The sequence below is a fragment of the Eretmochelys imbricata genome, chromosome 14 (assembly GCF_965152235.1).
Source record: "Eretmochelys imbricata isolate rEreImb1 chromosome 14, rEreImb1.hap1, whole genome shotgun sequence".
In the NCBI taxonomy this organism is placed as follows: Eukaryota; Metazoa; Chordata; order Testudines; family Cheloniidae; genus Eretmochelys; species Eretmochelys imbricata.
The window spans coordinates 43,988,160-44,002,930 of NC_135585.1; the positions used below are offsets into that span (position 1 = coordinate 43,988,160).

General features: G+C 44.5%; 2 protein-coding genes across 2 annotated transcripts; both read left to right on the forward strand.

The window, feature by feature from the left end:
* Nucleotides 1–1,754: 1,754 nt before the first annotated feature.
* Nucleotides 1,755–2,717, forward strand: LOC144274233 (olfactory receptor 14I1-like). Its single transcript, XM_077832884.1, has one exon. The coding sequence runs from the start codon at nucleotides 1,755–1,757 to the stop codon at nucleotides 2,715–2,717; it is 963 nt and encodes a 320-aa protein (XP_077689010.1).
* A 10,021-nt stretch (nucleotides 2,718–12,738) lies between these two features.
* Nucleotides 12,739–13,668, forward strand: LOC144275069 (olfactory receptor 14A16-like). Its single transcript, XM_077834178.1, has one exon. The coding sequence runs from the start codon at nucleotides 12,739–12,741 to the stop codon at nucleotides 13,666–13,668; it is 930 nt and encodes a 309-aa protein (XP_077690304.1).
* Nucleotides 13,669–14,771: the final 1,103 nt, after the last annotated feature.

Sequence of the window (14,771 nt, forward strand, 5' to 3'; positions counted from 1 at the left end):
ATTTAGTCCATCACCTCTCAGCCAAGCCTGTCCAAGGAGGGAAGCAGGGAGCACACATCTGTGGAGTCTGCTGTCTGCTAGGAACTGCAGAGAGACCCGGCAACTCAGGAAACAGCTTCTGGATAATATAGTGATGGGGGCATGATAGACAGATGGGATTATCTGAACATTATCTCTCTGACAGAGGAGGATCAAATGCATCACAAGTTGGGAAAAAATCCACAAAGACCAGCACAGTAAGTTTCCTATTTCAATTAAATATGTGAGGGTATTAATATACAAGGCACATGTGAGAACATAAATATGAATGACAATGGGAACTCTTGAAGAGTTTTACTATCAATTTAGTCAAATACCGAGCACCAGTCAGACTTTTTTATTTGCTTATTTTTCAGCAGCAAAAATGGATTGTCCATAGAAATTGTGAAAACTCAAACGTTTGTTTCATCGTGGCAACTGAGAAGAAAACAATTTTAACTGAAAACTGAAAAAAATTAACCTCTGCTATCCTTGGAAAAACAAAATATATATTGAGGATAGCAGAGACTTTCCATGAAAATGTGTTCAATTGAAAACCCAATTTGCCTTTGAAATAATTAAAGCAGAAAATGTCTGTCTACCCAGAACTGGAAACTTAGTTTTGCACCAAGGTGGGAAACATTAAGATTTTCCACTAATAACCACAATTTCAAACCCATTCGCTCTATTGCAACTGTTTCAAAGGGATAGCTCCAGGATGGTTAAACTGAATAAAGCAAAGTCGATAGCCCACAGAATATATTTTAAGCACTGTGAAGCTAAAAGACGGAGTTGAAGCCCGCAGACAAAATCATTCTATCTTGACACTGCCCAAGCAGAGACAGAAGGTCAATGGGATTAGAACCTAGATCTCCTGCTCTAGCACCATATCTGCTGTCCGATATTGCTGCCACCTAAATGGCAGTGCTGTTGAGCGGTGCACAGAACATACACATAGTATGGCACGGTCCACCCCTCTAAGAGCTTCCAGTCCTAATGGACAGGGCAGAGAAAGGGAGGGAGGAGAAACAGAGGCACAGGGAGGGGAAGTAACCGGCCCAAGGTCACCCAGCAGGTCAGTGGCAGAACCAAGAACAGAACCCAAGTCTCCTGACTGCTACTGACCTGCACAGCACAGACACAAAGTCACAGAGGGAAACAATACAACCTAGCAGTAACTGAGCGCTGCTCCTAGCGCATCATCACACTGAGATGGAAGTGCAGCTAGAATTGGTACCAGGAATCAATCTGGAAAGAGGTAGCAGGCCGTCTGTGTGGAGGAATCATCACAGACGAGCTGCCACATAGGAAGCTGAGTGAGTCAATGTTGTATTTCTCTGGAAAGTGGGAATCAGGCTGATGTCATTTTAGTATGTTAGTTTCATGCCCAAGTTGTGGGCTTGCTGTTTGTCACACTAGGAAACCATCTGGGCTAGAATTGTTGGATTTGGATTGTACTTTGTCCCATCCTTCATACTGTATTTTATATAAGGCCAGAGCCTCAGAAGGCATAAACTGACCCAGCTCCATTGACTTTAAGTGAAATAATCCAGTTTTCACTAATGTGGTAATGCACCTGATTAGTGCTCTGGCTGATGGAAGTGATGGTGCAGTGCACCCTTGGTATTCACATCATGAGATATTGCAGAGAGAGAATCAGGATCAATGCCTCTGGCACTCTAATCCTGACCATTGCCCTTCTCCTTCCCTCCCCAGACATCACACTGAGGAAGAAAATGTCCAACCGAACCACCGTGACCGAGTTCCTTCTCCTGGGATTCTCTGATGTTCGGGAGCTGCAGATTTTACATTTCATCGTGTTTCTAGTGATTTACCTGGCAGCCCTGATAGGGAATCTTCTCATCATCACAGTTGTTGTCCTCGACCACCATCTTCACACCCCCATGTACTTCTTCCTGATGAATTTGTCCATCCTAGACCTCGGCTCCATCTCTATCATTGTCCCCAAATCCATGGCCAATTCCCTGATGAACACCAGGTCAATTTCTTATCCTGGATGTGTTGCCCAAGTTTTTCTCTTTGTCTTTTTTGTTTCAGCAGATCTTGTTTTATTGACCATCATGGCGTATGACCGATACATTGCCATCTGCCAACCACTGCACTATGAGAGAGTGATGAACAGGAGAGCTTGTGTCCAAATGGCAGCTGGTGTCTGGATCAGTGTTTTTCTCTACGCTGCACTGCACACTGGGATCACGTTTGCAGTCTCCTTCTGTGGAGGCAATGTGGTGGGTCAGTTCTTCTGTGAAATCCCCCAGCTCCTCCAGCTCGCTGGCTCTGACTTGTACCTCAGTGAAACTGGTACTATTGCCTTTAGTGTGTGTTTAGGCTTAAGTTGCTTTGTTTTTATAATTGTGTCGTATGTTCAGATCTTCAAAACAGTGCTGAGAATCCCCGCTGAGCAGCGCCGGCATAAAGCCTTCCTCACCTGCCTCCCTCACCTCACTGTGGTGTCCTTGTTCTTTTGCACTGCCACCTTTGCCTACAGTCATCCCACCTCCAGCTCAGCCTCAGCTCTGGATCTCGTGGTGGCTGTTCTCTATTCCGTGCTGCCAGCAGTGATGAATCCGATCATCTACAGCATGAGGAACAAGGAGATCAAAGCTGCATTGAGGAAACTGATAGGGTGGAGGTTATTCACCAGAAATAATCTGTCCATTTTTTCCCTTTGGTTGTGATTTCATTCCATGTTTCTTTATACATGTAATCCTCTGATGACATTATTATCTCCATGAGAACATGCTTTGCCATTTGCTTATGCAGAAAGCTGTATTTGGACTGGTAAAAATGCAGACAAACACAACTCAAGTCAGGGGAGTTACTGTAGATTTACACCAGTGTAGATAAGATCAGACTCTATCTATCTATCTAATCTATCTATCTATCTATCTATCTATCTATCAAGTTTTTTGTACAGCCACCCATCACCACACTCTCTGAGCACCTTCCACCTCAAATGAATAGCCATAATCAAGTCCCTAGTGGACTTCATGAGGTCTCTGTGTCTTCTCCTTTTGGGGGGCATAAACTCTGCTTGGATTCAGCCTGCAACCTCGGACTTAGAGAATGGATGAGATCAAATGAGGGGAGGGCATGTCTCAGGACCATCTTGTTTTTGAAGATCTGTAACTCTTGAGGGCTTAATGCATAAAGTTTCTGTGGTTAAGAAATCCCTTGGCTCAACACATGTTCCTCACCTTCCTATCATATTCTTCTTAAAGGGGTTCAACTAGAAGCCTAGCATGAGCACAGCCTAGGTGAAGCTCTGGCAGAGTGTGTGTAGGTGTCTGGGGGCTTGGGAGAACTCAGACACTGGTTTTGAGTTGTAAGGCAGCTGGACAGTGGGCTCCAATGGCTAAGGGAAGGGCGTCAGACCAGAGGTCTGAGTTTGGCAGTGTTTCCTAGAGCCCCAGAGCTAGTGACGAAGAGACTCTACCCAGACGCAATTACCTTGGAAGTATGTGGCACCCAGAGATTGGGTCCGCTTTCACGAGATGGGTGACTGTATAAGTGGGTACCGGGCCAGGTTGTAAAAGCTATCTCGTCTGGCTTTTGTTTGGTTTTATCAGTTGGTCAGTTTGGCTTTGGGTTGTTTTTTCCCCCTTCTTTGGGGGAAGGGAAATGATTGGTTACATGGCTGTTTCAGCAGTTTGTCATGTATTTGGGAGGCCAATGTGTTCTCTCTTTGACTGGGTTTTCTGACAGATCTGACAATTTGCTTCCCACAATGATGAAGGGGTGAGAAAGAGTTCTGTAGCTCTCTGGATGACTGAGTTTCTGCTGAAATTATTATTTTAAGGCAGCTGGGATTGTATTGTTTTAGTAATGACATGTTAGGGCACCTAGGGCCTCGGATAGGTATCTTTTAATTATATTAAAGCTAAAATAAAACTACAGCCACACTCCAGGTGTCCAGACACCTGTCTCCCACCTCAGTCCCGGAGCAATTCACCATCTGGAGGGAAGACAGGGTTTTGTCTGCTAACTCATGTGTGGGGCCCAATTGGTACGTGTACTCAGAGACCACCCATTGGATCTATTCCCATTCAAAATGTGGGTTGTGTCCTAACCACTGTGTGTCTAACCCCTGAGCTGTGGGGTATTCTGATGTGGAGCTTCCCCAGTCTCTTCCACTGAACCTGTTACACTTTGGATAAATACATAAGGAGGTATTATGGGTGAGAGAGCAAGTGGGTGAGAGAGCAAGCGAGAGAGGAAAGAATAACTCTTCAGCCTAGTGGTTAGTAGATATAAATAGCTAGATGTGAATGGGGACCGATTGGTAGTTTCAGGATGTATCAAAACTCATATTCCTCTCCTTGTGTTGGCACATACCAGTTTTGTCTCCTTTCTCTGATACCAGCGCTAGTCACAAATTGTCATCTCTGAGTGTGTGTGTGTGTGTACAATTTTCTCGTGAAAAATTTAGACTTTTCAAAGAAAACCTCATAACAGTTTTGTTTGTTTGCTTGTTTGAAATCCCAAACCCAATTTTTTGGGGTCAAAGTCTGCCAAAAACTTTAGAAAAACTCTCTCTTTTTTTGCGCAAAATTTTTGGTTTTTAGAATTTCAGTTTTCCAGTGAAAAATCAGTTCTCAAGAGAAAATTAGACACTTTCTGAAAAAAAAAATCATTTAGTAAAAAGTCCAATTTTCCACCATAAATCTTTTGATGGAAAATGTTTAACCAGCCATAGCTGCTACTGGTTTTCAGGTACTGACTGTTCTCTTTACTGAGCACTGAGTGTGAATGGTGTACAGCGTACAGTGCTGTGATGCTGTGAATATGTATCTCTTTTTATCTACTAACCAAGAGTCTGACACCATTATTCACACTGAGAATTCCCTTTTCCATGGGCAGTCCCATTAAAATCCATAGAGCTACTCAACATGAAGAAAGGTGGTAAAATCTGTCCCAAAGTGTATACTCAGTGTCATTCATACCTATTGAATTTAATTTCCCTTACTCCTGCAGAGACAACACCACCCTGGAGAGTCAACTGCAGTTCTCAAAAAGAAAAGGAGGACTTGTGGCACCTTAGAGACTAACCAATTTATTTGAGCATGAGCTTTCGTGAGTCTCTAAGGTGCCACAAGTCCTCCTTTTCTTTTTGCGAATACAGACTAACAAGGCTGTTACTCTGAAAACTGCAGTGCTGTCAACTATGATCTAATGCCAGTTGTAAATTGCATCTTCAATTACACTTGAGCAATGCGGGTAGTTTGTATTGTGCCATTTCCATTAAAGCACGATTTGCCAGGACCCCTCCCTCATGCAGGACACAACATTGATGCATGGGGGGTTGTGTAAGCAACCACAAATCGGGCATATTCCAACTTTCACCATATATATATATGTATAATAAAAGGGTTTTGGATGCAATTTAAATATATTGTGAAAGCAATCAGTGGCAGATTACCTCACGGGCCAACGTGGCCTGTGCCCTGGCCCCTAAGCAAGAATGCATTCACATGACAGAAAAGCAGAGATGGGTCCAAATCAAGACTCTAATTCATGCTGGGATCCCAAATTCCTCAACATTCAAGAGAGGAGCTTTTGGATCTGAGGTCACGGATCTGCCGTGTCACTACAAAACCCACCACTAGCTGGATGGACAGACAATGTCCCCATTGCAGGTTGGCACAATCTCTTTGAAGATGCAGGTCATGAGTGTGTTCTGGAGACTGAACTCCCCTTTGCACTGTCCAGATGGGCTTCAAAGGTCCGAGCTGGCTTACTGGTCCTTCAGAAGACTGCCCAGTTGGAGATAATTAGTGACAGCTCAGATGAGTGGAAATCATGAAATCAATGGGAGTTAGGCACATCTGAGGACCCCAGTAGGAACCCAGCTGAGTGTTTAGGTTTCTAAATACCTAAAACTTTAGATAGTTTTCCACATCTGACTCCTCATCGCCTCCATTGACCCAGTGGAGGTTTATATCAGGACGTGTCATCATTCCTCAGGACACTTTATCAGGCACAATCTCTTCCCATTCATGTCTCCGTGTTTAAATTCTGCAGAGTGTGTAAAGGCTCAGGGATTCAGATGTCAATAGAATAGAGGACGCAGGCCATGTGGAGAATTCCCTGGGCACAACGCCGACTGGGAGTGCAGAGCTGTGATTATCCTCAGTGGGCATTGCAGAGGATTCAGTAGTAAAACACTTGAGATTGGGTCAAATTCATCTGGTGAGAGCCCACTGGATTCCAGGGAGTTACACCAGGAATGGATTTTGCTCTGTGGGCTTATGGAGGAAATTGTATGCAGCATGTTGTACACTCAGGGCTGAAACAAGATGTTTTATTGGCTGAAGACTATACACTGATAACACTGAATGACCTGCTTTTTGGACAAAGGGCTTTCTTCCTTGTCCCCTCCCCTGCCTGTTCTGTTTTCCTTCTTCATCAAACAGCCAGATCAGCAGCCCATTGAAGAGGCAGAAAGCTGTAATTTTCAAAGGTGCCTAAAGGAGTCAGGAGTGCACAACTCCAGCTGAAACACTGTGGGACTTGGGTACCTAAATCCCTTAGGCTCCTTTGAAAACCTCAGCCTGAAGTCTATTTTTCAAAAGAACATGTAGAAGCAGAGATTGTGGCTAGATACACTTCCTCCACATCCTGCCCCTTGCCAATGTGCACCAGTCCTGCCCTGCAGGAACCCCTTTTGTGGGTGACAGGAGAATCCATTCTTATAGATTCACAGATTCATAGATACTAAGGTCAGAAGGGACCATTATGTTCATCCAGTCCGACCTCCTGCACAACGCAGGCCACAGAATCTCACCCACCCACTCCTGCGAAAAACCTCTCCCCTGTGTCTGAGCTATTGAAGTCCTCAGATTGTGGTTTAAAGACTTCAAGGAGCAGAGAATCCCCCAGCAAGTGACCCGTGCCCCATGCTACAGAGGAAGACGAAAAACCTCCAGGGCCTCTTCCAATCTGCCCTGGAGGAAAATTCCTTTCCAACTCCAAATATGGTGATCAGCTAAACCCTGAGCATTTGGGCAAGATTCACCAGCCAGATACCCAAGAAAGATTTTCTGTAGTAACTCAGATCCCACCCCATCTAACATCCCATTACAGGCCATTGAGCCTATTTACCATGAATAGGTAAAGATCAATTAATTACCAAAATCATGTTATCCCATCATACCATCTCCTCCATAAACTTATCGAGTTTAATCTTAAAGCCAGATAGGTCTTTTGCCCCCACTGCTTCCCTTGGAAGGCTATTCCAAAACTTCACTCCTCTGATGGTTAGAAACCTTCGTCTAATTTCAAGTCTAAACTCCCCGATGACCAGTTTATATCCATTTGTTCTTGTGTCCACATTGGTACTGAGCTTAAATAATTCCTCTCTCTCTCCGGTATTTATCCCTCTGATATATTTATAGAGAGCAATCATATCTCCCCTCAACCTTCTTTTAGTTAGGCTAAACATGCCAAGCTCCTTGAGTCTCCATTCATAAGACAGGTTTTCCATTCCTCAGATCACCCTAGTAGCCCTTCTCTGTACCTGTTCCAGTTTGAATTCATCCTTCTTAAACATGGGAGACCAGAACTGCACACAGTATTCCAGGTGAGGTCTCACCAGTGCCTTGTATAATGGTACTAAAACCTCCTTATCTCTACTGGAAATACCTCGCCTGATGCATCCCAAGACCGCATTAGCTTTTTTCATGGCCATATCACATTGGCGGCTCATAGTCATCCTATGATCAACCAATACTCCAAGGTCCTTCTCCTCCTCCGTTACTTCTAATTGATGCGTCCCCAGCTTATAACTAAAATTCTTGTTATTAATCCCTAAATACATAACCTTACACTTCTCACTGTGAAATTTCATCCTATTACTAAAAAGAAAAGGAGTACTTGTGGCACCTTAGAGACTAACCAATTTATTTGAGCATGAGCTTTCGTGAGCTACAGCTCACTTCATCGGATGCATACCGTGGAAACTGCAGAAGACATTATATACACACAGAGACCATGAAACAATACCTCCTCCCACCCCACTCTCCTGCTGGTAATAGCTTATCTAAAGTGATCATCAAGTTGGGCCATTTCCAGCACAAATCCAGGTTTTCTCACCCTCCGCCCCCCCCCCCCCCCAACCTCACTCTCATGCTGGTAATAGCCCATCCAAAGTGACCACTCTCTTTAAAATGTGTATGATAATCAAGGTGGGCCATTTCCAGCACAAATCCAGGTTTTCTCACCCTCCCCCACCCCCCTCCAAAAACCACACACACAAACTCACTCTCCTGCTCTCATACACATTTTAAAGAGAGTGGTCACTTTGGATGGGCTATTACCAGCAGGAGAGTGAGGTTGGGGGGGCGGGGCGAAGGGTGAGCTGGGCCCATCTCAAATTAATTTGCAATTTCCTGATAGAAATAGTCTTCTTCTGTCAGCCACACAACCCTCAGCTCTTACATAGCAGGGAAGGCCCAGTCCTGATCCCACTGCCGTCACTAGCAATAATCCCGCTGACTGCAGCAGTTCCAGGGGTTGATCATAGAGGTGCACGCTGTGTGTTCATTAGAGCAAATTTCTCCAAGGAAATTTCTTCACTTCACAGGTTTTTGTTTCATTTTTTCCCCATTCCATGGAGAGGTGGCCACATCAAGCAAAGGACATTTGTATGGATGGAAATGTAGGTGGGGAAGGAAATGAAGTCCAGTGTTGCACAGTTAGGAACGGAGAGAGCTACAAACATGGGCTGGGGCTTCCAAGCTGTCTTACCCCAGTTCAAACAGAGAGATGTTAATGGCATCCCTGTGTGTTCCCCCACTGGTCATTGGTGCTGATACGCTCCCCCCGGGGAAACCAGGAGGCACCCAAATTTCAAAGCTATCCGAGTAACCATTCAGCTTCTAGTGCACTTCCAGAAACTGAGCTTTAAACCATACAAAATGGTGGGAATGGAAATCCTCTAGCCCTCCTTCTGCATTGGCACAAGCGCACAATCCAACACGCAGACTTTCTTAAACTCCATTCTCATTTCGGGTCCCCCAAGATTTCGTGGGGGCCGTGCACTACCTTGGGTAAAATGAGACAGATTGAGACCAGTTTGACCTGCCTCACATCAATAGTTTGATCTCTAGCTTTGAGCAAAATAAACAAAACCTAGAAACTTGTAACGGGGCTCATATCTCCACAACCCTTCACTCAAATGACCCCACATTTAGTTCACTAATCCTACCCTGCACCCTCCTAAGGCACATTAAATTTCAAAAGAATCTGACTAAGCATGTCTTCTGTTTTTTCCTTTTCTTTTTTTTTTAAGAAAGGAGGACCTTTAAACAGAAGTCATGGTGCAACCTCAACTAGAAGGGCGTTGCTGTGATGGTAATAATATTCATCAGTTCATTTACTGGTTGGGTACCCATCTTGCAGGTTTCTATGAACCCTGCTATTGGAATATTCCAGGAGCATTGAGATGGGATTGTGATGTTCAGCAATGAGAATCTCAGAGACAGGAACAAACAAAAGACTCAACATCACAGCACTGATATTTAGCTCATGTAACCTGGCCTAGTTCCATAGCACTCTGCCAACTTACATTCACTGAGGAACTGGTCTAATTGACTTCAGTGGGGCTGGGGCTGACTTACACAACAGCTGTTTGGGGATCTGGACCCTTTGAGTCCAAGGCAGCTAGAGGTGATTTACAGAAACTGGGGCACTGACCCATTCACTCCAGTGGAGCTACCCTGATTTGAACTTGCTGAGGATCAGAACCACTGATTCCAATCGGTCTCGGGCTGATTTCTACTCTCTGGCTCTTTGTATTTCATCAGTTTCTCTGACATGAATGTCTCGTGTAAATTACACATTTTTAAACAGTGCATCTGTAGCCAAAGGAGCCTTTTATTTTAATGTCGTCTGCCGGAAGGAAAACAATGTTACTACTTCGAAAGAAAGAAAGAAAGAAAGTAAAAGACCTGGGCTATTCATCCCAATAAAAGTTGAAGATCAGATGCAGAAAATCTCCACAACACTGTCCCCAGTTCTGTCCCAAGTGGGAATGAATCGCTCTGTCACACTTATAAGTTATACTTGTAATTCATCTGAGTGGACAAAGAGCTAGGAAAGAGGAGCCTGGTTACGAATGTTTGACTCTTCTTTGGTTGAGTTTCACAGGCAAAGGATATAGGTTGGAAACTGCGTCATGGGCCAGATCCCCAGTTGGTGTAAATGGATGTAGCTCCCTGGAAGTCAATGAGTCAGATCCCCAAGTGGTGTAAATAGCCCTCACTACTCTGAAGTCAGTGGAAGTGTATCAACTTACACCAGCCCAGGACCTGGTCCTTAGTTTTTAGTGTTTGTCTCTTAGTGAGGAACTTGACGCAGCCAGGGCAGCCTGAGCTGTGGGTTCCTCTGGTGGCTGCATCCCAAGAGCTGCTGGTGCAATGCAGGAGAAAAACATCTCTGCTCCCCTAGAGGTGACTATGTGGAGTTAATGAAGGAACAGGCTATTCCAGGCCAACTGAGACTCTGGTGCCAAGAGGCTCTTAGCTATTGTAGATCCCATGTCTGTGCTACAAATATATGTTTTATTTTGCCATCCTGTGGGGACCCCCTTTGTGATCCAGCCCTGCCTTGTTTTTAGCTAAAGGTCCTTCAAGAGATGCTGTCATCATGTGAGATGCAGGGCAGGTGCTGTTCCCCCTCTGGGGAGTTAGGGTCAACTAGGGCAGGTTGTCAGGATGCTTTGCTCCTGAGGTGAGAGCAGAGCTGGGCTCACAGCTCTGGAGACCAGATTCAGCTATTTAGCCCCAGAGCAGGGATATCTTGGGCTGTGACCTTATTTGAAGCTGGCACAAACCAGGATCAGCTCGACAGCTGGGAGTGTCTTTCAGTCCCTGATCCCATTTAGTCCATCACCTTTCACCCAAGCCTGCCCTAGGAGGGAAGCAGGGAGCGCCCATCTGTGCTAGGAACTGCAGAGAGACCCCTGCAACTCAGGACATCCAGCGAAGGGATCTGACAACAGCTGGTGAATACGACAGTGTTGCGGGAAGGAGAGAGAGAGAGAGAACCAAACAATCCTGGCAGTGGGTGAATAGATAGATAGATAGATAGATAGATAGATAGATAATGACCAATGATTCCTAACACAGTCGGATCAAATGCATCGCAAATTGGAATAAAGACCAACAAAGTAAGTTTTCTATTTCAATTAAATATGTTAGAGTATTAATATATGGGGCAAATTTAATATCAGAAATATGAATTGCAATTAGAACTCTTGAAGACTTTTACTATCAAATTATGCAGATATCTAGAGATGATCAGATTTTTTTTTCCACCAGAAAAAATTGACTTTTCATTGAGGTTGTGAGAACCAAACAGTTTCAGCCGAAAACTGTTTGAACCTGAAAATTTTTAGGCATAATCAAAAAAAGTTTTCATTTTTATGGATATCAGAGACTTTCCATGAAAATATATTCAACTGAAAACTGAATTTTCCTTTGAAATAAAGTAGAAATTGTCTGACTACTCCTACCTGGAAACTTAGCTTTTTGCCAGGGTGGGGAACATGAATATTGTCCAATAACACCATAATTTCCAACCCCATTCCCTCTATTGCAACCGTGTTTGTCTGTTTCAAAGGGGTAGCTGCAGGATGGTAAAACTGAGTAAGTAGCAAAGTTGGTCGCCCAGAGAATGTGTTTTAAACATACTAACCTCTCTAAACTAAAGCCCTGAGAGTCGAAGCTCCCAGACAAAGGCTGTCTCTCTTTCTCCTACCCAAGGACAGGCAGCAGGTTGATGGAACTAGAACCCAGATCTCCACTTCTACCATCATAGCCTCTGTCCCACACTGCTGCCTGCTAAACAAAAATACTGTCAACATGTACACAGAACATGCACATAGGAAGACACAATCCATCCCCAAAAGAGTTCACATTCAAAGTACACAAGACAGAGAAAGGGAAGGGGAGAAAAGAGAGGCAGCAGTGACTGCTCCATGGTCACAAAGTGACAGAGGCAAGACTAGAACCGAAGTCTCCTGACTCACACAGCACAGAAATAAAGTCACAGAGGGGAACCACACAACCCAGCAGCAACTGAGCGATGCGACCAGCCCATAATCACCCAGCAATGGGAGTGCAGCTGGGATCTGGTGCCATAAATCAACGTGTAAGTAGGCATCAGGAGGTATGTGGGATGTTGGGGTGGAATCATCACAGAAAAGCTGCCATGCGGGAAGCTGGGTGATTCTGTGCTGTGTTTCTCAGTTAAGTGGGAATCAGACTGTGCTGGCATTTTAGTAGTTGAGATGAGTTGGCCAAGTTGTGAGCCTGCTGTCTGTAGCAATAGGGGCATAATTTTGGCTCAAATTGTTGGATTTGGATTGTACTTTGTTCCATCTTTCATCCTGCATTTGATCAAGCCACATCTTGGGCCAGATCCTCAGATGGTGTAAACTGACCCAGCTCCAGTGACTTTAAGGGAGCAATGCCAATTTACACTCCTGTTATAACACACCAGAGCAGTGCCCTGGTTGTGAGCGGTAAGGAGCCCTCACTACTCCAGTCAATGGAAGTGACAAGTGCTGTGCACCTTTGACATTCACACCATGAAATATCATGGAGAGGGGAATCAGAGTCATTCCCTCTCTCGCTATAACCCTGACCATTGCTCTTCTCCTTCCCTCCACAGCCATCACACGATGAACTAAGAAAGAAAATGTCCAACCAAACCACCGTGACCGAGTTCCTTCTCCTGGGATTCTCTGATGTTCGAGAGCTGCAGATTTTGCACTTCATGGTGTTTCTGGTGCTTTACCTGGCAGCCCTGACAGGGAATCTTCTCATCATCATAGCCATAGCTCTTGACCACCACCTTCACACCCCCATGTACTTCTTCCTGATGAGTCTGTCCATCCTAGACCTCGGTGCCATCTCTGTCACCATCCCCAAATCTATGGCCAATTCCCTTATGAACACCAAGTCCATTTCCTATTCTGGATGTGTCGCTCAAGTCTTTTTCTTCATCTTCTTTGTTGTAGCCGACTTCGCCTTACTCACCATCATGGCGTACGATCGATACGTCGCCATCTGCAAACCACTGCACTATGAGACTATAATGAACAGGAGAGCTTGTGTCCAAATGGCAGCCAGTGCCTGGATCAGTGTAGTTCTCTATTCTTCATTGCATACCGGGAACACGTTTTCGTTAACCTTCTGTGGAGGCAACATGGTGGATCAGTTCTTTTGTGAAATCCCCCAGCTATTCAAGCTCGCCTGCTCTAACTCGTACTTCAATGAAGTTGGAGTTATTGCATTTGGTGTGTGTTTAACCCTAAGTTGCTTTGTTTTTATAATTGTGACATATGTTCAGATCTTGACCACGGTATTGAGAATCCCCTCTGAGCAGGGCCGACATAAAACCTTCTCCACATGCCTTCCTCACCTCCTTGTAATTTTCATGTTTCTTTCCACTGGTGTCTTTGCCTACATGAAACCCATCTCCAGCTCTCCGTCAGCTCTGGATCTCGTGGTGGCTGTTCTCTATTCCGTGCTGCCGCCAGTGATGAATCCGATCATCTACAGCATAAGGAACAAGGAAATCAAAGCTTCCCTGAGGAAACTAACTGGGTGGAGGTTATTCAACTAGAATAAAATGTCTGCGTTTCTCTGATGAACATGGTTTTATCTCTTTTTTTTACAAATACAATCAACTGATGACATTATTGTCCCCATAAGAATATGGTGTGTGATTTTTTTATGCAAAATGCTGTCTGTATAGTGGTAAATCCACACTAACTCCACTAAGTCAGTGGAGTTCTTCCAGGTTTATACTAGTATAAGTAAGATGAAAATCTATCGATCTCCTGCTTTTATACTGCCACCCCTCACCATGTTATCTGAGTACCTTCCACATAAAATCAGTAGCCATTAGAAAGTACCCAGTGGACTTCATGGAGTCTCTGGTTCTTCTCCTTTTCTGGGGTCAAAACTTTGCTTGGGGTATGATGGCTTTTGGGTTTCTGTTTGCTGATGTGACAGAGTGGGATATGGCAGCATCAGATCATGAACTCTGTGTTTTGCTGTCTGGGTAAAATATTGACATGGTGACTTCAGAAGCCTTGGCTTGCTCAATAGCCGTCTATCGCTCTTTGTTCATGGCAGCTCTCCTCCTACCTGAGAAAGGTGCATGTTACTTTGCTGAAGAAAGAAGAGAAATCACTCAGAGAAATCAAGACTGAAGTCTGGGGCCTTTGATTTTTGTTGCCTTTCACCTACAGGCCCTGCTGCATGGAACAAGTCTTTTGCTATATAGGGAGTCTGGAAGTGAGGGGGGGAGGGCGGGGGCATGGCTGGTGTGTCTGGAAGTCTTAATTTTAGCACATGACAAAGAGACAGGGGACCTGTTTAAGTGCAGAGTCCTACCCTGTGTCAGGTGCCAACCATAATCCCACGTAAGAAAGACTTGCAGGAGTTTGTTCTATCTAATCTAATCTATCTATCGTAGGATTCCACACTGTCACCCATCACCATGCTATCTGAGCACCTTCCACATAAAATCGGGAGCCATAGCAAAGCCCCTAGTAGACCCTGAGGAGCCAGAGACTCCATTCCTTTTTTTGTTCTTCCTTCTCAGGGTAAAAGATATGATTGTGGTATCAGTGCAGTTGTTTGGTTCTTGCTTCTTTCTCAGATTTTTTAAATTTTATTTTAGCTGGTTTTTTTTGTTTTTCTTTTACTGGTGAATTGATT

Excerpts from the sequence above, each read along its gene's own strand:
- LOC144274233 (XM_077832884.1), top strand. The coding sequence starts at position 1,755 with ATGTCCAACCGAACCACCGTGACCGAGTTCCTTCTCCTGGGATTCTCT.
- LOC144275069 (XM_077834178.1), top strand. The coding sequence starts at position 12,739 with ATGTCCAACCAAACCACCGTGACCGAGTTCCTTCTCCTGGGATTCTCT.